This window comes from Anser cygnoides, chromosome 13 (assembly GCF_040182565.1).
Source record: "Anser cygnoides isolate HZ-2024a breed goose chromosome 13, Taihu_goose_T2T_genome, whole genome shotgun sequence".
In the NCBI taxonomy this organism is placed as follows: domain Eukaryota; kingdom Metazoa; phylum Chordata; class Aves; order Anseriformes; family Anatidae; genus Anser; species Anser cygnoides.
The window spans coordinates 11108089-11131277 of record NC_089885.1 but is presented as its reverse complement, the minus strand read 5'-3'; the positions used below and the strand labels follow the sequence as shown (position 1 = coordinate 11131277).

Genomic DNA, 23189 nt, shown 5'->3' with positions numbered 1-23189 from the left:
AACATCCTCCTTACCTCTCTGTGACACCACGTTCTTTATCCCAAGAAGGGTGGATTATCAATTCTTAGGAAGCCCAGAGGCAGGACCCAGCATCTCAGGCCAGCTGCTCCCCACCTAGTCATGAGCCAAACACCCAGGTGGTCCCACGGTGCTGGTGCCCATGGCCTTGCTGGGTGCCCCTTGTTGTGGGTGCAGCACTGCAGCTGAAATGCTCCAGACAAGCGGGTGGTTGCAGTTCAGGCTGGAAAAAAAAAAAAAAAAAAAAGAAAAGAAAAAAAAAACCTGCATGCTGCTTGGTCCCAGTCCTCACCTGTCCCAGCACTGTTATGTGGGCAGGTCAGCAGGAGCCTGGGGCCTCGAGCCAGCCAGGGTATCTCTGTTGGATGCTGAGCTGTGCAGCGCGGATGTGCCCACCCTTTAATTTGAAGGAAAGAGAAATTCTTATCTGATTTTTAAGGACCGATGCCCTCTTTATCTCATTTTTCTCCTTTCCGTCCTATCTGTCCTGAAGTTCTCTTCTTTTTGAATCAACGGGGATAAATCCTGCTCTGATGTAAATCTCTGCTGATGTAAATTGGTGTGATCTTGCAAAAATCATTGGAGTGGCTCTGGATTTATGTTGGCTGTTAGCGTGAGCGGGATTTGGCGCATGGAGTGTGGTAGCCATAGCTCACTGTGTCGTGCTCTGCATTTCCAACCAGCACTGCAGGTGACGAACAAATCCTGCCGAGAGGCGAGAGGGTCCCTCTCCATCCAGAACAGGCTTCCCCTGGACGTCCTTAGCGCAGCCACGTTAGCCAGCCAGGCTGCAACTCGGGGATGGACACCGCGGAAAGGTTTTAGCCCGCAGGGTCCCACAAATGGGGTGGAAAATTTTCATTTAATCCGTTTTTGCATCTCACACTTTAGGGAAAATCGGAGAGCGCGTTTGCCGCCGCTGTTTCCCAGGGGTGCGGTGTAGTGCACACCGTACGGCCGTGTGCGGCACAGGGGGGTGACTCATACCCGGCCGTGACTGCTTGGGCTCTGCGCCTGGCCGGGACGGACCCGTGCACCTGCGGGCTCTCCAGGCAAAGTTCAGCTCCCCCAGGTGTGCTTGGGGCTGTCCCCCGTGCCCAGGTGGACTGGGGTGGGAGAGGCGTTGGGTTGCCCGCAGTCCTCCCCGAGGTGCCGAAGCCGGCGGCTGTGGAAGCAATGCGTGCGGTCCCAACGCCGCGGTGATAATTTGTACGTGGCTCCTGCCCTGCCATCCTTCTCCCCCCCCCCCCCGTGCTCTCTCCTCCACCCCGGCTGCATTACGGATAAAAGGGTTAAGAGCTCGCCTGGGCCCCCTGCTCGGAGAGAGGGCAGTTGCAGTGTTGTATCTAGACCCAGCGAGGATATATATAAATTCCCTCCGTCTCTTCGGATCTATTTATAGCACGGCAGGCAGTGGCAAAGGCTCTCCTCAAGGCTTCATCTCCTACAAACAGTCTTCACAGACAGCAGAGAGATAAATTTAGCACACGAGATTTCTTAAAGAGCCAGCAGCTCCACGGGGCCGCTCGCCCGCCCTGCTCTGGCCCCCATCCTGGCACCCCCCGGGCTGTGCTCTCCCACGGGTGCTTGCACCCCCGTTCTGCCACCCCCCCCCCTCCAATTTTCTGTCCAGCTTTACCCATCCTGCCCCTCCTTCCCCCTTTTGCTCTCTTTTTTTCTTTCATTGATGCTTTTTCTCTTTTGCTGGTTCGCCATCTCATCCTCTCTGCTTTCTTGTCTTTTTTTTTTTCCCCTTTTCTCTGTCTCCCTGGCCACAGGGCTCAGAAGATAAAGCTTTCTTGTTAACAGTTCACTGGTTATGCCTACATAGTAAAAAATGTGTAGCTTGATTAATGCCTTCCAGATGGTTAATTGAAAAAAAGAGGGGGGGGGGGAATGCACCAATCTCTCCCCTCTCTTCAGCACTCTGCACACATACACTGCATAGGAAGAAAACTGCATTGAAGGGTGAGGGGAGCAATATATTTGAGAAATGGGGGCAGCCTGCTAACTGTAGGGCTGGTAAATTAGCAGCTGTTCTGCTCTGTGCCTGCTTCCTACCCGTTCCCCCATCCACCCCACTGCAAAATGCCCCATCCCAGAGAGCGATGCTTCTCTGCAACACAAAAACACCCTCCTTGCACACACGTGTGAGCACTTCGTGGGCGCCGAGTGGCTCTGACACCCCCAAAACAACACCAACCCTCTCCCTCTCCCCGTATTTATTTTTATAGGGGATGTGCACACATGCATTCATGTGTCAGGCAAATCTTGATCACGAAATCACTCACACAAGAGTGAATCTGTGAGCAGAGCCGCCAGCCCATAGTGCAGGAGCAGGAGGGCAGTAGGTACAATGGAAGGACTGGGACTGCAGTGGAGTCCCTGAGGCAATTTGGGAAGAAAAACATGGTCAGTCATTCTTCCCCCTAGGTCATGGCAGGGCAATTTAATTGATGCATTTTCAGTTTATGGACATGTGTCCTCTGCCTCTCTCTAATAACCTGACATATCTCTCCCCCTCTGTCCATAGCTCTGCCTACTCCCAGTTTCTTTGTCTCTCTCCTGGAGGGACAGAGGAGGAACACAAATCCCTCCCCACCTCGCTAATAGAGACACTGCCTTGCTGACGTGAGTCACGAAGGGTTTAAGCCATGCAGTTGAGGGTGAGCCGCATCCAGCCCCCCGCACACCTCCCTCCCGCCCTCCCACCGTGGCTCTCCCTGGTTTCCAGGGAAACAGCGGCCCCAAATGCTGCCTGACTTTCACGTCTGCCTTTCACTTCTCCTTTTTTTTTGTAAAAAAAAAAAATATATATATATATCCTATTTTTTTTCCCCTTCTTTCAGGATCACTACCACGGCTGCTTGCATGATGGACCTGCGGAGGTACCCCCTGGACCAGCAGAACTGCACGCTGGAGATCGAGAGCTGTGCGTATGCCACGCGATGCCACGCGCCAACCTGCCCCAGCCAAGGCTTCCCACCCCTGGGCTGCCTCCTGCGGGTGTTAACCCCCATCCAAGGGTGTGCCCTGGGCAGGACCAGGCTCCCTCATCCAAACTCCATTCCCTGGGGACCTTGTGGGTGAAATGCCCAGGGAAATAGAGATCTAGCAGCTGACTGGGCACTAAAATCACCCTCGCTTTTGAGAGGGTAGGGAAGCCTCCCTTAGACCTAAGCAAGCCCTGGAAACCTGTCCTCACTGGTGGCTGAGCCTGCTCTTCATGGGAGGTGGGACCAGAGCTCCCCACAGCCCCTCCCTGCTTGGATTTTCCTTGGACTCCCATGAAAAGCCTCCCCTGACCGCGCTGGCGAAGGGAGGTTGGTCTCTCCCTCATAAAAATGCACTGCAGTATCCCCGCAGGAGCGGTCCAGAGCAGCAGATCTCGCAGTAATGATGATGCAGCTTCAGTGGTGATTATCAGAGAATTGCTTTTTTCATAAAAGAGGTCCCACGGCATCGGTAGCCGGCAGGCACGGTGCTGCCTCCCCAGCCCTGCCCGCGCCTGGCAGCCCTGCTCCCGCTCGGGATGCGCAGCAATGGCAGTGCTTGGCGTGGTGGGTAATGGGATGTAAATGAGGTCCTCCTGGAGGCACTAATGGCATGTCATTTCTGGCACTCCTTCGTATTTTGAGAATAGTTTACGGTACAACCAAGAAAACAGAAGGCAGAGAATTACCCACAGTTCCCCATGTTGCGATTTTGTTCTTAATGGGACATGTCAAGCCAATTTGTTAGTTGAAGTTATGCTTCCTTACAATATTTCTAAGATCTACGCAGAGATGAAGAGACTCATGGTTTCCTTCCTAAGAGCCTTTGTCTCTCACACTCTCGTGCATTGCAAATCCACAGGGCTCCATTTTGTTTGCATCCACATCCACACAACTTTGGAACAACACTCCTTTCATGCCTGGCTTTAAAAAACATACTGAAAACAAACAAACAAGAAAAACAAACACCAAAATAACCCTTTTGTGGCGCGGGAGTGTTGGGTTTGTAAAGCAGCAGCACGCAGCTGGGGTCTCCTTCCCCGCAGCAGCCTGTGGCCATTGCCTGCAGGAGGTAAGCCCAGGCTGGCACTGCCTGTTGATCCAATCCCTGTCCCAAAAACAGCCCTCACCCCATGAACCGTCTCCTAACTGTGTGCCAGGACTCGGCAAAAAAGCGATGAGGCAGGCAACAAACAGGCCATTAATCTGACATTTGAAGACATTGTATCAATACTTTATGATATTTCAGGTTGAAATGACTTATCTTTGTGAAAGTTCTTTTGCTTTTTAACATTAAAATGGAAACTTCGTTTTCCTTTCTAAAGCTGCAAATCAAAGTGGAACGTTTATTTTTAGACTGAACAACCTTTCCCTTTAGAATCACTTTAAAAAATGGCTTCTCGGAAAAAAACGTGTTTGATTTCACATTGCATAATAACATGAAAAAAAAAAAAAACAGAAAAGATTGGTACCCAATATCAGCAGGTCGTAGAATAAATGGAATAGAGCTAGTTAACTGTGAGATATCCTAAAATTAGTTACTGTAATTTGACATTTTCATTGCTGATCAGGAAGTAAATTTGAAGTCACTGCTGTTAAATTTGTGGATGATGAAGATAGCAGTCTGCGTGGCTTGCTTGCTGCACATTTGAATACATCCCGATCTGAACACATCCCGCATATATCTGAACACAGCTAAATGCGGAGGCCTGGGCACGGGACTGAGGGACGGTACCTGCCCGAGCATCGGCCGGGGAAAATGATGGAGGGATCACAGCCCTGAGCATCGCTGCTGGAGGTTTCGTGGCAGGGCTCTGACAGAAAAGGCTGGAGTGAGCCTCAGTTATATAAACCAGGGGAGCAGTGAGTCAGAGCAGGGAATCGATTGGCCTCTGAATACGTTGCTGGTGAGCCTGGGAAAGGGGCTCTGTCTAATTTTGGTTTCCATAATTTAGAAAGGAAGTTGAGAAATCAGAAGAGGTTGAGAAAAGATGCTAAAAACCGTTCGCGAGCTGGAGCAGATGTTTTGCAGTAAGAAACTTAAATAGCTCAGCCTGGCTTGTTTACTGCAAAGGAGGTGGAGAGGTGACTTGTTTACAGGCTGGGTGCACCTCTGCAGAGGGCGAGCGCTGGGTGGAAAGAGCTTGGTAACCTCAGAAAAACACAGAGCGACCACCAGCATCTGAGAGTCTGAATTCAGGTGGAAACTCACACACGATGTTTTTAGCTGCGAGCATGTTTGAGCCACCGGAATCAAGCACCGGGAGCAGTGAGGAATTTGCTTTTTCGTGATGCTTTCCACACTTAGCGCCTTGCTCTGGGAGACACGCTGCAGCCAGATGCAAACGCCAGGTCCTGTGCACAAAGCCGGGGTAACTGAGGCAGGGCAGCAAGCTGTGATACCCATGTCTGCAGCAGAGGAGATGACATAAGGGTCCCTCTGAATTCCTGCGGGCCTGTGAGTCTAGGTGCTTTACATTTTATGGCTGTGGAGCAGAAGCAGCCGTCAGGGAGGAGGTGGAGGCCTGGCCTGACTGATTTTCACCAGCAGCAGATCTGGCACAGCGTTTGGAAAATTGTTATTACTTTTTTAGCACCTGTGAATAAGCGCAGTGAGCACAGGACGTGGGCTTGGACACTAGAGAGTCATCAGATAATTCAGTTTGGAAGGGACCTCAGGGTATCTCCAGTCCAGCCCCCAGCTCGAAGCAGGGTCAGCCATGAGATCAGAGCAGGTTGCTCAGGAGCTGCAGCGTGACACCATCCTCAGAGGTTCAGATCTGAGCCAGGGGAACCCTTGGCCCTTGAGGTTAGGTAGAATAATTCCTCCTCCTCCATGGCGCATTCAGCAGCTCCTCGTTCCCCTGCTGTCCCTAATAACCTGGTGCTGGCTCTGGTGGCCACTCTCTGTAGTGGATGTTGGCCTCGCTGGGTTCTGCAAGCCACCTGCCTCTGCTGCCAGGGCTTGTGGCCGAGGCTGGCTGTCGTGCTGCAGCTCAGGTGGCGAATAAAAGCTGTCTGTGGGCACAGGTGAAGTTTCTGCTCTGAACAAAGCCTTCCACAGTGCTGTACTACAGCCTGCGTATACGTTGGTGCTTCTCTGAGCACAGAGGTGCCCCCGTGCAGCCCTACCCTTTGCTTAGAATAAGAGGCCACCCCTTGTCCAGAAACAGCCACGGTGCTGCAAAGCCTAGCTTGCCAAAAGCAATGTTAATTTTCAAGTGGAGATGACTCCTTGCCCACAAGGGCGATAGGCAGGGCTGTGACCATCGCACTAACGGGAGCAGAACTGCATGATTTTGTCCCCTGGGCCTTGCTCCCAGTGAGGCCAAAGCACCTGGGCAGTCTTTCTCCTGGGACCGTGCCTGTGGGCTCCTCAGCACTTCCAGCCCATGCAGCCCTGCTATCTATAGTTCAGGGTCAAAGCACGAGGCTGTACCCTCGGCTGAGCTAACCTCTGAACAAATCCATTACCCTGAAACATAAGGGATGAGCATTCATGCCTTCCCTGCCTTTCTTCTCTCATTAGTGCTCTTTTCAGCCAGCGCCTGGCAGAAGCAGTCTCCAATCTCAGAGGCTCTGTCCACTTCCCAACTCCAAATTTTGACTGAGAGTATTTAAAAGAGGGAGGTACTCAGATGCTCAAATTTCTTTTCAATCACTGTTGTAAATTTTTATTTTTTTTTTTAATCTCTTGGAATTTTTAATACTTGGAGGCTCTGTTTACCTAGTCCACATCAGAATGTATTGTGTGATCTCCCCCTTCTGGTAAAAGGAGGCAGTTTTATAAAAGCAAATTGCAGTGTTTGGTGCATGTGATAGAGGCTTTGGATGCTCAAGTCCCTGTTGTGTTAGCCATGGAGATTGTGTAGCACAAGTCAAGACCTGATGGACCATTTCCAGCATTTTTTTTTCCTGAATCCTAGCCAGAAGGGGGAGTTCTGACCAATTATTTTTTTTCCCTCTTCTTTGGGGGACTGTACTGCCGAGCTCAGCTGAAGAAAAGTACGTCAGCAGGGAGGAGCTCTGCTTGCTGTCTGATGGTGTGGGCTTTCTTTTGGATCCTCTTCCAGATCACCTTAGAGAAAATGGGGGTGTCATCTGCTGCAGCTTGTCAGCTTAGTTTTCTCTCTGTGCTTCTCCACCTCTGCAGACGGTTACACGGTTGATGACATTGTCTTCTTCTGGCAAGGAAATGATTCTGCTGTCACGGGGATGGAGGTGCTAGAACTGCCCCAGTTCACCATTATCGAGCAGAGGCTGGTCAGCAGGGAAGTGGTCTTCACCACCGGTAAGTTTCTGCCCCAGGGGTGTGATGAAACACATAAACCCTCTGCTGATCTAGGTCAGTGTGGTTGCTCCTCTGATCTAGATGCTGAGGCATTAACTTAGGATCTAGGCTTTAGTTTAGGGTCCCGTTCCTTTGAAAAAGAAGCATCTTCTATACCGACCAAATTTGATTTTTTTGGATGCAGTTGTTTTCATTTCTTAATCAAAACTCCAGCTGAGCTCAAAACAGAACCTCCTTAGAAGGTTCTCAGCCTTTACCTTATTTTTACATGGTTTTCAACTGTCTCCCAAAGGCAATGTAGGTGTAGCAGAAAACAGAAGAATATTTCACTTGAAAAGCAGGTGGTCTATGGAATGAAAGAAACCCATCTGCACACTGCAATAAAAAGATCTGGAAGGAACGCTTGGGACAATTCAAATACTGCCAGTTGGAAAGTCGGAGGGGTTTGGATTTTGGTTGCTCTCCTTACTTTGATCTGACATGGAGTTCACTGCCAAAGCAGTGAGCCACACACCTGTTACATGGTTTTTGGAAAGCCACGAAATCAGAGCCAAAGTCCATCTGTGGTGGTGGCAGATGGTGACTTTGCAATGGTACCTCAAGAGGCATGCCAGGGGCAGGGTCCAATTGCAGTGGTAATCTAGAGATCTACAAGAGGCAGTGTTTCTCCAAAAGAAGTTTGCAATCTAAACAGACAAGACCTTCAGAAAAAGGACTGGTGAAGTACCGTATTCAAGCTACGCAAATGGCACACAGTGGTGAGAGAACATAACCTCCTTTTTCCCAGTCTACCTCCTTGATCATTAAAGAATGTTGTTTCTCCTGTTAGCTTAGCTGCCAACCCACAATTATACTCATATTTCAGGTTGCTGTGTTGCCTAGGGAAGGAGGTGAGAAGGAAGAATGGCCTGGATGTTGTTTCAAAGAGAGGCACTGCTTTGTCCCTATAAAAATGACTATGCTCCAGTGGAAGGACAGTAAAAGTCCTTATTGTTGTCACTGTCCCCATTAGGTTCACTAAAAGATTAGGAGGAAGTTGCAAGAACTTAAAAAAAGAAAAAGACCTACAGATTAACTAACAGTACTCTATTTGCATATGAATTTGCCCACTCTGACCATAACCCATTTTTAGAACAGCATGGGAAAAATACAATTCAGATCTTCATTGTTGTTTGGAGGAAAAGCTAGCACATGAAACAAAGGAAAATCATCTCACTGAATCCAGATATAGGGTTAAAATCTCCTGTGTACGCCTATGTCTTATTGGAACGCACCATAATGGCAGTTTCTGCTGAGTACTGAACAGACATTATCCCATGATGTCTGATATAATAATGTAACTTACGTAGAGTTTCCTTTCTTCTTAATATTCTGAGCCAACTGAGCAGACTCTGAAGAGCCCCTCCCTAAAGCTGATGAGTCTGCAAAACCTAATGAAAGAGAGATTCCTCATTATCACTGGCTCTTGAGAATATTTTCCAAATAAAATTTCAATTCCTAGCCCAAGCTCCTACCATAAATACAGCCTCGCCCACCTCTGTAATATTTCATTGACAGGTTCATATCTGCGCTTATCCTTGAGTTTCCGGATCAAGAGAAACATTGGTTACTTCATTCTGCAGACCTACATGCCATCTATCCTCATCACTATCCTGTCCTGGGTCTCCTTCTGGATCAATTATGATGCTTCTGCTGCACGAGTGGCGCTGGGTAGGTACCTTTTTATTTTACATTGAAGAAGGTGGTTTTTTGAGGGAAATCAGACAGGGCGGCTCTAAGAAAGAAAATACTTTTTTCTTGATGAGGTAGCAGCTAAACAAGCTGTCATCCCAAACGAAGAACATTTCTTCTGAGAACAAACTGGATGTTTTCATCCTGAAGTGTGACTTCTTTTGTTCAGAAATATTATCTCCTAAGTTTGAGCCAGTAAAACTTACATTATAGATTTCTGTAGGTGCAAGTTCAGACTCTATAACAAAGGCATAAATGGTCACAGCTTCTCAGATACGCGAGATTGTGACATGCTATGAACCCACCAGTTCCCTCACTCTAGTTTGTACTTGTTTTCTGAAGTAGCGAAGTCTGGGCACCTCTTGGCCAACTGGTGTGCTGGGAGCAGTTTAGTTAGATGGTGCTTGCTGAGAGTGGATGGCCAAAAAGCAGTAAGTATAGTGAGTGAATGGCTAAACGTTTAAGAAAATAAAGAAAGTAGCATTACACATTTTTGTGATATTTTAGGCCCCATACAGACACTTTCTTGTAGCTGAAGACCTTCATAACCAAGTCAAATGTGGGACAGTAAAGTCCAAGTTTTTCTTAAGCATATGTTCCCCTAAATAGAGATGTTTTCCTACGAGAGGAAGAAAAAAAGAGATCTTTTAAGCAACAGAAGGGAAGTGGGGGTGGATTGCAGATGAGGATTTTGAAGAAGGAACAGGAGAAAAGGGGGTTGGCTGGCATATGAGAATGGGGCTGTGCAACACGATAGAAAGTTCAGAGGAAATAAGAGAGCCAAGGAGGGAGAAGAATTTCAGCTGGGGGGGGGGTTAGGACTCAGAGAAGCAATGAAGCACAGATAGAGGCTGGGTCTTACAGAGAAATTTAAGGGTTTAAATTAGCTCTAGAAGAGAGAGTTTGTCAAGACTCAGAGGAAGTGTGGTTTGTACAAAGACACATAAAGAGATGATTTGGCTGTACTTGTTTGGAAAGTCTGGAGCAGGAAGGGGACAGGAAGAACGTGGTAAATTAAAAAGGTAAGTTGCAATGACAAGAGTATTCTCAGTGAGAGAAGAAAAAGAGATCATGCCAGACATTGCTGGCACAGTGAGAGTATAAGCAGAAGGGTGGACACGAGATGCACAGCTGTTGAATTTCTCCTGACATCTGGATTCAAAGGAGAAGACAGAAGAAAAACATCATAGATCAGAACTGGAACAGCTCTCGCTAAGCCATTCCTGACAGCTCTCTATCTAACTTGTCCTAAAAAAGCTCCAAAGAAGGAGAATCTGCAATCACCTCTGGGCACTTTACCTCCAGATTTGCCTCATCATACAGTCAAAAATCTCTTCTTTGCCTCTATCCTAGGTCTCCAATGCAATTTGTCTAGTTTTGGTAGACACAGAGAACATTCTATTCCACCCCCCTCCCTTTTTTTTTTTTTTTTTGCACAAAGCTTCTGGATATTGAAAGACTGTTGTCATATATCCCTTCTGTTTAGTCTTCTGTGGACTGAAGACTATGTTTGTTTAAGATGCAGGAAATGTAACTAGGCCTAAAAAGGAAAACATGAGAGGAGTTTGTACAGATAACTGAAGTAGTGAGAGGTAAAGCTGGTGAAAGGAAGGTGTGAATTTATAGGGCCAAGGATGTGGACAGAAGCCCATGAGGCAGGTAAAACGAGAGCCATGTAGTAGGAATCCTTTCTCTGTCATATTCATGGCACTGGAAAGACAAAGCAGATTAAAAATTCGTGTCAAGGATACTGAGGCATTCAGTAGTGTCCAGGGAAGCCTAATGAGTTCATGAAGTAGAAAACAGGGAGAAGAGTGAGAGACTAAGAGAAAAACTGTGTATTTCCTATCACAGAGAGTAAAAGGACAATCAGGGAGCACTTGGAAAGCTGAGGTCCAGAGAATGTTGATCCACATTGTTCTGATGATACTCAGCTTCAACATTTTCTCCCACTATTGGTGTTGTGTTTTTTATTTTTACTTTCTGCATTTGGCAGCTGGGCTTAGAATAGTGTCAATTCCCAATTGTGCTGCTTCCAGCCTTTCTGAGGTTCAGGCCAGCTGGGAGGAGGGATGGGGAAACTGAGATGGGCATTTAAGGAAACCACCCCACCTTGGTAACAGAACACCTACCCTCTCCTTACAGGGGTCACCACGGTACTTACAATGACCACCATCAACACCCACCTGCGAGAGACTCTCCCCAAGATTCCTTATGTCAAGGCTATCGATGTTTATCTCATGGGTTGCTTTGTCTTCGTGTTCCTGGCACTCCTGGAGTACGCTTTTGTCAACTACATATTCTTTGGGCGAGGCCCCCGGCAGCAGAAGAAACAGAGTGAACGGATCAGCAAGGCTAACAATGAGCGCCACCGTTATGAAGAGAAGAGGGTGAGAGAGCAGGTTTGTCCCCTTCTTTCATTGTGGCAGGAGAATTCAGTCTCTCCACTGCTCATTCAGTCCTGGGTGAGCTGTGGTGCAGCCTTTCTCCTCATCATGAGAGAAAAACTTCAGTTCCCTTGTCTTGTTAACACAGATCCACTGAAGTCTGCAGACAGATGCCTAGAAAGACATCTTCCCAGTGATTACTGGGACTTTTTTCTCCTTGATCATTTGGTCATCATCCTCAAGCCAATCTCATCAGGACCATCCTCTTACAAGGACAGGTCTAGCCCAAATTACCCCTATGGCTTTTGGTCCTAATCTGCTGGCAAAATCACATTGCCCCCACTCACAAGTTTGCTGCAAGCATAGGCTCCAGCCTGTGGGCAACCAGCATCGATGGAAAACCTTTGCAAATGCAGAAGTCCAGGTTCAGAGCCCACTGTTAATCCAACCAGCAGTGCTGGTACCCAGAAAACTGTTCAAAATCATCCCTGGTGGCATAGCCATGTGCACACTGCACGGGACAACCTTGCTACCTTTCTCTCTGTCTTCCCTATTCTAGGTTGACCCTTACGGTAACATCCTCCTCAGCACTCTGGAGATGAACAACGAGCTGCTGGCCACGGACATGATGAGCAGTGTCGGCGACTCTCGAAACTCTGTCATGTCCTTTGAAGGCTCAGGAATCCAGTTCCGCAAGCAGCTGGCCTCTCGGGATGGATTTGGTCACCACCCAACCCTGGACCGCCACGTCCCGCTGACCCACCATGCCGCAGCCCGCAACCGTGCCAATTGCCGTCTCCGCCGGCGGTCATCTAAGCTGAAGCTCAAAATCCCAGACCTGACAGATGTCAGCACCATTGACAAGTGGTCACGAATCATTTTTCCAATCACCTTTGGATTCTTCAACCTTGTTTACTGGTTGTACTATGTAAATTGATGCCTGCAGCCTCCAAGAGAGATAGGGACAGACACTCAGACAATGACAACACAGGAGTGTTGTGGTCTTTTGGGTTTGGGTTTTACTCTTTACTATCATTATCATTTATTCCTTTGATTCATTAGATTTATTCTAAGCTTACTCTTCTCTTTTCAGCACATGTAGAACCACGGAGTGTTGGGGGGGATAAGGGAGAGAAGGGTATATGGGAGGGGATTTGGTTTCAGGGAGGGATGTGTTTGTCTTGATTTTGGTTTCCTGCTGAAGGACTTAAATCATTGTAAAAAAGAAAAAAGAAAAAAAAAAAGAAAAAAAGGAAAAGAAAAAAAAAGGAAAAAAAAAGAAAAAAAGACAAAAAGAAAAAAAGAAAAAACAACAACAACAAAAAAAAGAGAAGTTTTAAATGGGGGGGAGGGAGATTTAGAGAAATTGAGTCAAAAACTGGTGGGGGGGATAGGTTATCTTCGGCTGTGCTCACTAATGCGCTATCCTCACTTCCATTTCACTACTGAATTTCATCTTTCTCTTCTCAGTATTATATTTTTTTAATCTTTCTTCTGTCGCTGTTCTTAACCCCTTCATGTTTATTCCTTCATGGATTCATGAGATAGTGGTGTTTCATTCTCATGCTACGAGATTTCTCTTTTCTTTTTCTCTCTCCCTCTCTCTTGCTTACAAGCCTAAAAGAATCTTTTAAACCAACAAATAAAAAGAATATTTATTTTGGAAGAGCTGGGAAGGGGGGAGGACAGGGCAATTATTTGGGAGGGAAGGGGCAATGTGGGGGCATAGGGGGGTGGGAGGAGGGAGCTTATCAAAAGCAAAGGCACATTTGCAAGTTGCCTTTTTCCACCTTCAGGAGTCTGCAAGATGTTTTTCCTGTGTGAATGAGTGTGGGGGTGTGTGTGGCGCATCTGTGTGTGTGTGCGCGTGTGGATGTAGATATGGATGTGTGTGTGCAAGCATGTTTTCTGGGGTGGGGAGCTGGGGAGGGGGGTTTTGTAATGTCTTTTGTAGAAAGAGAACTCAGATGACATTTAACCGGCAGTGTTTTGGGGGGAATAGCAGGGTTTTGTTTGCTCATTGCAACTTTGTGAGGTTGGAGGTTGGAATCCCAGCTTGTACTAGAGAAATAGGGCTGGGGACAGTAGATTGTGCAAATATACTTGCTGAGGAGAGAGAGGGCTTTGTGGATCAGCAATGGGATGGAGCCATTGTCCACTGCTGGCATCTGATCTAAACTGATTTAGTCCTGAAATGAGGGCTTGTTCCTAATCATTTCCACCCTGCATCTTTCTTACTGAGTTTTGGGAGAAAAGCAGTTACAGGACTCTGAAAACTCAGCCATTTCCACCCTCTACCTGCTCTTTTTGCCAGACAAGGGACTTCACACTCCAGTCCACCAAGTAACCATAGCCTACAGCAAGGTGCAGGAAGGGGTGTACATTGTTTAACTCGTTGTGCTTCAGGATGAAAAAAATCCAGAAATGATAACTCTTCCCTTTCCTAAGAACTTCAGAAGCAAATAGTGGGCTGGCACCCTCTGATGTGTACTGCTTCTATCTGGCCTTGCTTTGTGTCTGTTAAAACATGCGGAGTGTAGAGAAGAGGACCCTGTGTTCCTTCCTGCAGAAGATGCAACTGAGGATGCAGTAGAGTTCTGTGGAGCATCATCCCTCTGGAAGACAATTGTCTTCAAAAACTGGGCAGGCTGAAGGTTGCAATGAAAATGCTGAGCTTGTCAGTGCTTGTGGAAGCCCCTAAGTCTGTAGCAGCTTACATCCACACGCACGTTATTAAGGTACAGAAGGGTAACTTGGCCTTGGATGGCAAGGTCAACTTTTTTCCAAAGGAGCCAGTGACTTTCAGAAAATCACTGAATTATTGGCCACTTTGGCAATCACTGATGATTGATAATCTCCCTTATAATGTTAATAAAAGCCATGAATATAATAAATTCACAAGTGCAAAACTTTAACCTTAGGGTCATTCTGCCATTCCTGGAGTAATGATGAGAACCTTTTTCTTACCTGATAGAGGTTTTTACATGCCAGACACACAGACACAAACACATGGCCTTGAATCCAAACATCCCTTTATTTTCCTGCAAGCATTCTCTTCCTTTTTTCTTAGATCCCATTGTTTGGGAGAGCAGAGTGATCCTCTGAGACCAGGGAAACTCCTGTTTTTGAGATGACAGATGCATCTCATGCACAGTTTCTCATTTACTAATTTATGTCTGTACAGTGCTATGAAAATGTGAATCACTATAGACCTGACCTAGTAACACTGAAGTCATGGAAAGTTTTGTCTTGACTTGGATGAAGTAGGATCAGGGCTCATCAGAGTAATAAGTATTGTTATTTTTATATCAGTAATGTGTTTTATGCATTTTCTACTGGTAGAATCCTAAACATAAGTGTAGAGCATCATTCTCCTCAGTCATCCCCAATCTCTGTCTCCTTCTGTCATGTTCATGCATGCACACATTTAGTCCAGGCCTCCCTGGACTCACCAAGGTTTTAGCACAACTCTTAAATCAGGCTTAGATTCCTAGCTGCCCTGCAGAACAGTCTCTTGCTGGTTTCCACATTTGAGTGATACTGTTGAAATTGGGTTTTCCCAATGTGGTTGCAGTTTATTGTTGACATGGGTCTGTATAAGAATAAGAGTGAAAATTGAACAGAGTTGGATCATAGAACTAGTGCCGAATCAGGTAGTTTTGTCTGCCTGATATGTAGGAATTTAAAGGTTGGCCAGAGAAGAAAGTTACACTTTCAAGTGGGGATTAATTTGGAAATGGCTTTTAAAACTTTTAATGGAAGTCATAAAGTTGTATTTTATGACATCAACAGTATAACGTAGGTGGATATACGCATGCCAGATGGAGGCTGTCTAGCAGCAGGTTTCATTTTTAAGGGGAATCTAACCAGCTGATTGGTCATTAAATAAAATATCTAAACACTTATCCTTTATATATGTGATTGCAGTGTAAAGGGTGGTCAGAATGACAGAAGGAAAAAAAAAAAAAAAAAGAGGCAGTTGTAAGAAGCCTGTTAAGACTGGAGGGAGAACAAATGGCCACATGGTAAGAAATGATGAAGCTGAGGGAGATGACTCAGGAACTCCAGTAATATGACAGCTGTAGTAGAAACCTGACAAATCTGTGGCAGGAGTTAGGCACCTGAGAGCTCTCTCAGCTGGTCCCAAAGGCCAGCAGTGGCACACAGATGTGAAGCAAAGCCCAACTATGCTCTTTGCTGCTTGGGCGCAGAGCCCTACAGGGAGGGGGCTCCTGCCAGCCACTTACAGACCCATCCAGCCATGCAGGTATAGCCCAAGGCCTCCAGCAGCTGGAGACCAGGCACAGGGGTGTCTGTGTTTACTCTTTGAGGCTTCAATCAGAGATTGAGCCCAGAATTTCATAGTGACAATCCAAAGGCTTTCCAGGGAAAAAGCACTGCTCAGCTGATTTCTTCACCTGCTGGGATTCGAAGCCAGGCTCCTTTGCTATTGCCTCGGTTCTCTGTTGGCTGGGTTCTCTTTCTTATCAGGAGTCATCCTAGTTTCTCTCTTTGAATGTTTCTGACCTGTCATTGCCAGGCCAGTTTTATTTCATAGAGTCAGTCTTAGTATATCCAGACATCTGGACTATTTGGTCCTACACAATAATCTTTGCCAAAGAGTGTGCGGTCAGGACTTTTCACAGTTCAGGAACTGCCTTATAATTTCTGGTGACAGAGCAGGATGCTTGGAGAACAACTGAGTCCTGTAAGTCAGATGAGTAATAGAAAATGTGGTCCTGGATGAGGGAAGAATGCTGAAGGCCTTTAGACATGCCCTCCTCCGGGACCTAGGTGGCACCTCCATTTTCCCCCTCCATAGCTATGTGTCCACCCCTAAGATAGGCAACAAACCCGTGTGTTGCTTTAAGGTCCAGCGATCCAGAAAGGAGACAGTGGATAAAAAAAAAAAAAAGAGATTTGATCAAATAAGGCTGAGAGGTTTCAAGCCATCACAAGCATGAGGAAAGGAAAGGCAGGAGCCTCTAATGCAGTGGGTACAAAGCTCTTGTTATTGGAAAGTTGGAGGAGATTTCCACTCTGCACTTGTGTGCCCGCTGCTGTCCACCTTTGCTTCATGAAGGGAGAGCAGAGGGGAGGAAAGAGTGTGAGCGCTGTTCTGTAGAGGAGCTGCTTCTGGCTTTTGCTGGAGTGGTGCAAGAGGCAATTCTGAGTGGAGCTCGGTTTGTTTGCAGCTTGGGACGGGGCTGCTGCTTGCAGGGTCTTGGTGTTTGGGCAAAGACTGTAACATGAGCATGATGGAAGCACCAGGCTGCCTGGGGGAGCTGGTCTGGAGAACGTTTTGCACCTTTCCCATGCATAGCAGCCTAAGGCAGGCATGTGGAGGAGGAGAAGGAAGGGGAGAAACAGAAATGAAATCTCTCTCAGGATATACATGGCCAACATAACTCTATCGCTTCATTTTCTGATACTGTATAGTGCTGTCACTCAGGGACCTTTAGGAACTAGGACCTTGGGACTGTAATCCTACCTGTCCCTCTCCTATCCCCCCTTCACCTTGAGAATTAAGAACTGAAGAGAGAAAGAGAGAAAGAGCAGAAGAGGAAAATAAGAGCCCTGGTAGCAAACCCCTGCTATTCCATGGGTGAAAGTAAAGCTTTGGTTACTAAGGTAAAAGGAAAACGTATACCTTTATATTCATGTCTTCAAGCATAAACCAGCCCGTAGTGTATATAGGATAAGTTCACAGTGCATGAAACAAACAGGACTATAGGTCTTAACTGGCATCCAGCTTTCTTGCATGCACATCTGACACCATGCCAGCAGCTTATGTCTTGCAAATAAGTAGGGAACCTGCCAAGGCTTGGCACTTCCTCTGTCCAATGGACAGCACATCCACTTCCCAGAAACAGAGCCATGCGGGGAACCGATTGGGCCAGTCTGTTTGACCAGATCTGCTCCAGAGGCCCTGGTACGAGGAGATAAGGGGTGGGGGAGGGAGTTGGTTTTGTTTGCCTTTTTGTGGGGAGGGGGAAGGGGTTTTAAATCTCTGAGCTGTATCAGGCAGAAGCGAAACCTCTGGAGCTGCAGACCAAAGGACAGTGGCTTTAGGAAAGGTGTTTGCTGAAATCCTGAAGGAATGGATGGGATGAGGAAGAGGTGGTTGGTGGGAGAGAGCTGTAACCGCAGAAGCAGAGCTGAATACGAGAGAGGTAGTGAAAATACATGTGCAATACAAAAGGTTTGAAAGGATTAGAGGCCTGGAAACCGGGGACGTGCAGTGAGCCAGACAGGCTGGGTGCAGCTGCAGGCAGCACTCAAGGAAACCCAGCCATGGCAGCAGTCCCTGGTGGGCACGGACCGCAGACTCTGGGAGATGGTGAGGGCAGGAACTGGGAAAGGAGCCGGAGACTCATGGTGCTCTGCTGTCAGAAAGAGCTCAGTCCCTTTAGGCAGGGACAATCATTTGCATCTGGACAATGTTGCAGGAGCTGGGCTGGGATATGCAGGAGAGCTACCGCCATCCCAAGCTGGGACAGCGGCCGAGCTCTGCCCTGGTGTCAGAGATAAGGGAGAACCGGGCAAGAAATGCCATGCAGGTTACCAAATGCTTTGTTGGAAATGAGACTGGGCTTACCAAGCAGGGTGGGATGTCTTTACAATAGGCATGGATATTGGGTCGGGGCATGGGTCAGGCAAGAGATGTGAAATCTATGTGTTGGAAGCAGGACCTAACGCAGATGCTGGGAGGGAGGGAGGAAGGGTGGGAGTGAGGGAGGAAGGGAGGGAGGGAGGGAGAGGAGCAGAGACTGGGAAGGAGAAGATGTATATAGCGTTGGGGCTTGGTTTTTATTTTGTTTGTTTTTTGTTTTTTGCTTTTTTTGTTTTGGGGTGTCTTTTTTATTTTAAAGAAAATATATGTTTTATTTCTAATGTCTTGATGTAAACCAAATAAAAATGGTTCTGTACATTCAGAAGTAAAGAACAGCTGAAAGGTGACAAGTGTAATAAAGAAGCACTGTCCTCCAGGCTGGTATGATAACGCATTTCCCCAGACTTTTCCCACAGGGGTTGGAGGGCAAACCTGTGCCTGTGCCTGCACAGAGGTGCAGCCTGCCGGGATGGTGACCTTACGGCTGGTGCCCTGATCCACCTCCGAGTGTAGTAAAGAAGAGGTGGGCAGGAGAGGTGGAAGTGATGGTATGTAAGTAACTTTTCAGTGTTTGATCCCACCATCCCTGAGGCCAATGGGAGGAGGCTGTGTATTAGACCCTAATCTCTTGCACATATGGTCTCTTCCTGGAGAGCCAAACTGCACTATGCCTTACTGTATCCTGGGATGTAGTAGCGAAGGGGTGAGGATGATATCAGGTATCACTTGCATAATGAAGTAATGCAGGTGGAGTGAAGGCAGTATGAGCCTGAACAGTCTTGGAGAAAATGTTGCTGCTGCTGCTTTCTGCCTTGTGACTTAGTGTAGGGTGACAAGAGCTGGGAAATGCCCAGCTGCTCAGAAGAGTTACCAAGGAAGCCCTTGAAGTTGAAAGATTTATCTTAAGACCCTTTGCAATTCAATAGACCTTTGCCTGTGGGTTCCCAGCTGTTTGGGAAAAGATGGTGAAGGATGGGTTTGGAAGAGATAATACAAAGCAGGGACCTTGCATTAAGCTTTGCTATCTGTTTTAGTGGCCATTGGCCTTGCAGTGACAAATTTTTCAGCAGAAGAAGTACAGAAGGTCAGAAGTACAAATGAGTGGGCATTTGTGTAGGGCATTGATTGAATTTGGACTGAGGTACACCTGGTTTCCGTGCAGTTTCAAGTTAGCAGAAATGAGTGATAGGGAAACGCAATGGATAATAACGGTGGTGGGTCTGAGACCTATTGGTAAACCTCTGTATTATAGTCCATCTTTGCCTGGACTGGGAGGAGTGTCAAAGGTGAAAAAAAAAGAAAAAAAATGTCAAACTGCTTATCTGTTTTATCTTAAGCTTAGTGCTTTGGAAAAGCAGAGAACAGTCTTGCCTCCATGGGGCAGAAGTGTGGTTTCTGCAGCCAATAAATGTTGTATTGTTTGTATTATTGCAGCGAGGATAAAAGAAAAATCTTTGCACGGAATTCAAACCAGAGGGAGTCTCAGTCCTCTTAGGAACGGCCATTCTTCAGCAGTAAGGCTTCTCTTCACTGTAGCTGCCACTCCAGCTAGAGTGCATCAGTACGCGGCAGGCCGCACAACCCTGACTCAGCCTTGGGCAGCCCAGGTAGGACTGGTGGGTACGCAAGGACAAAATAGGAAGGAGATGTGTGAGCATGAGTTTCTGCACCCCATTGTGCTCTAGACTAGAAAGCCCTGGGGGAAAAAAAAAAAAAAAATTGTTCCAGCCAAGAAGATTATGCTGTCATCATCCCATCTAGAGACACTGAACCTGCCATTCCACATCTGTTCTCAGCTCTGGGCTGTGGGCTGCCCACTCCCATCTAAAATACCCAAAACTTGTCAATGCCAGAGGTAGAATGAACTTACTATTATTGAATATGTCTGACAAAATGGAGAGATGAGAGATGGTAGCCCCATTTATGATGCAGGGGTGCACATTTTATCATTTGCACATGCTGAGCCTGGCATTCATACCAGCAGACTTTTCCCCTAGAAAGGATGAGATAGCAGAGTGGAAAGTAGTATTGTTTTATGAAGAGGGTGATGATTTCTCCTCCAATGTGTCTTAAACAGAAGATGGTATTGTTTTGCCTTCTGTAAAGGCTGATTGCCATATTCAGATGCTGGGTCCAGGTTTTATTTGGGGACCTCAATGGTCATCCTGTGAATAGAGTATCCAGGCAAGAGTGTGGAGATCTTTTCCCTGACTTTCTCAACCCTCTGAATGTGTCTTTTAACTCAGTGTGCTTCTCTGGGCAGGCTGTCATATGGCTCATGCTGCCCAGCTGCATAGAAAGCCCAGGTACTGCTGAGCCCAGAGGGGAGGACTTGGGGACAAACGGTCTGGGAGATGCCAGGCCAGCAAGGAAGGAAAATGTGGTTGCCTTTGGTGTCATGCAGATAGCTTGTGGGGATTGAGATGGTAAACGTCCTGCTTTTCAGCGTGAGGAAGGCACTGGCTCAGACTTGCAGAGGCATTTCTCTCCATGGCTAACCTCCACTTGTCTCTGCAGAGGAAGGAACTGCCCCGACACATGCCCTGCCCCGACACATGCCCTGCCCCACACTGGGAGGGACTCACTTGACCCCACTCAGTCCTTAAATTGTTGTTTTTATGTTTCCTGACAGGGGATGGTGGATTTGGTTGATTTCTCCTTTCACACCACCACCCCCTGGCTGTGCCAAGGGCTGTGAGGCCTGTAGCGCTGCAGCACCAAGCCTTGCTGAGGCAAAATGGCCGTTCCCAGCGAGACTGGAGGGGCTCAGCGGTGACTCCTCGCTGCAACGGTGACTGTCACACAATATCATGACATGTCAGGCAGGAGTCCAAAGAGGAGGCACACCTTGTGAAAGAGATTGTGCTGGTGTAGGCGGTGATGGTTAACTTTGTTTCTCCAAAGGTGGTGGCCTACAGGACCCAAAGTTCTGGGGATCATTGTACCACCTGCCTCAGGGACACCTGGGGACCCATTATGGATGCTTTAAACAGAAATTTGTCCTTTGCTAATGCAGCTTCCAGGTCATTAAAGATCTGACCAGCCTCGTGCCCCACAAATTTGGAAGCAGAGAGAGGGGAGACATGTCCCAGGGCCTCTTAAAGGGGGAGACTGGGCAGAAAGAGTTTCAGGTCAAGACTAGGTGATGTTGAAGAAAAGTGTTTGGGAATGGGGGGTGAGGTTGCCCCAGTCTTTTCCCTCTCCCATTTCAATTGCACTGAGGCAAAAAAGAAATGGGCAAAGCAGAGGAACAGGGTAGGACTCAACCCACACCGTGCCCCAGTCCAGCAAAGCCCAATCCTGTGCTCACTTCTGAGCAGAGGAGCAGTTCTGATGACTGCTCATCTGCTTAAAACCATGCATGGATCCAACGTATTCACAGGGCTGGGGCCTATGTGCTTGACAGACCAAAAGAGATGATCTTTAGTGAGCAACCCCCTAGAAAGGTTCAGCAGATGCCACAGAGAAGAGTTTTGAACACCTGGTAAGATGAATATCTAGATGCTGTAGAAGAAAATGGAAAAAAAATGTAAATAAAGGAGAGCCTCGAGAATTACCAGAAAAGTATCACCGTTTGGCAAGTATATGTGACCTTGGTGGCATGACCATTGTCTGGTCTACAGTATTTTTTCTTTCCATTGCCTGGCATGTCATAATATTGTGTCCTTGTGTGAAATCACATCCCCTTCCAGAAGTGAAACTTGTTTCTGAAGGACAAATGCCCACTTGCAATGTGCTCACCCAAAGGAATGTTATGCCAAGAGGTATGAAAGCAAACAAGATTAGACCTCTAAGTCTGGGGCATCCTTCCCAGGAAAATGTAGACCATTAATGCCAATGTATCATCCTCTCAAACTCCACTCATCCATCTTCCCTTCAAAGATGAAGAAGCGGCAATGTCTTCTCTAACTGGGGACATCTTATGTGGCCAGAATTTCAAACAAAACCTAACTGAACAACAATGACAACAGAAAGGGAGATCAATGGCAATGTCGATATATTATTAAAGGGACTGCTGTGAACCATCTTGACATACTCTGAGTGGCTGCGTTGCATCCTGTACAGCGTTACAAAAAAAAAAAAAAAAAAAAAAGCAACAATGAAAAAAAAAACAGAACACCCATTTTTATGATCTTTAATTTGCATTTTCTGCATGAAATAAGACCTTGATCCTTGTCTTTTTTCACAAAAGCAGATTCTGCTTTAAGTAATGTAAAAAAGGAAAGAAAATAATGTTTCTAGCAAAGTGATTTAGATGTAGAAATTTTTGTAAAAAAAAAAGGGGGAAAAAGAAAAAAAAGGGAAAAACAACAAAGAAATAAAATAAAATGACCTAAAGAGCCATCTTTGTCTACTCTAGAGGTGGGAAGGTGTGATTGGTGGGTGGCACTCTGCTCTCAGGGCTGTCCTGTGTCAGTCGGAAGGGAGCTGGAGCCCACACCGTGCCATGGGAAGGCTCCCAGGATGGGCGTGCTCACCAATTACTGCCGGGTGCTTTCAAAAACTGTCTCCTTCCATCTTCTTGCAGAGAAAGTGGGCAGGAGGGCAGGGAGAAGGATAGGCAGGGGCAAGGAGAATTGCCTTGCTTTTATTTTGGGGTTTAGTTTGGGTTATTCCTGTTCCTGCAATGACAGTTTTTGAAAGGCAATGATGAACAAAAGTAAAAACAAACTTGAAAATAGTTTACAATTTTGTACAAACCATTATAAATATTAACAACAAATGTTTTTAAAAATGGTCCATACCAGTGCCAAACTAATGTAACGTGTACATTTCTTTCTTTCTTTCTTTTTTTTTTCTTTTTGACAAAAAGTGTTAAAACACTGAAGATATTTCATTTTTTAACAAATGATGTATGTGGACATAAAATGTACTTGAAAGCTGTTAATTATCAATTGGTTAGGAATCTTTCTTGGGCTTTTGGGTTTGCTTTATTTTTTCCTACCCAGAACAAAAGTAACATATATAAAATACAATCTTTAAAGGAGAAACAGTCAACTTTTTTTCTGCTGATTTGAATGTAAGAGATGTCCATTTTCAAGGCACTGTCTTTAGGCCAAATCTGCAGCACTGATCTCTGAAAAGCAAACAACCTTACCATCCAGAGCTCTCAAACTTGTCCTGAACTGTGCAACATAACTGTTCTGATGTCATTT

The 23189-nt window shown here is 46.6% G+C and overlaps 1 protein-coding gene across 3 annotated transcripts in view; it reads left to right on the top strand.

Moving 5' to 3' along the window:
• LOC106037780 (gamma-aminobutyric acid type A receptor subunit theta) overlaps positions 1-22591 on the top strand; it is a 73281-nt gene extending 50690 nt beyond the window's left edge. For 2 of the 3 annotated variants that reach the window (XM_013183837.3, XM_013183839.3), the window contains 5 exons: positions 2868-2950; positions 7165-7302; positions 8860-9012; positions 11179-11435; positions 11980-22591. In XM_013183837.3, coding sequence (XP_013039291.1) covers positions 2868-2950; positions 7165-7302; positions 8860-9012; positions 11179-11435; positions 11980-12357 — 1009 coding nt within the window. In that variant the 3' untranslated portion in view covers positions 12358-22591. The remainder of the gene's footprint in view (positions 1-2867; positions 2951-7164; positions 7303-8859; positions 9013-11178; positions 11436-11979) is intronic. The other variant, XM_013183838.3, reaches the window with a different exon arrangement.
• The last annotated feature ends 598 nt before the right edge of the window (positions 22592-23189 follow it).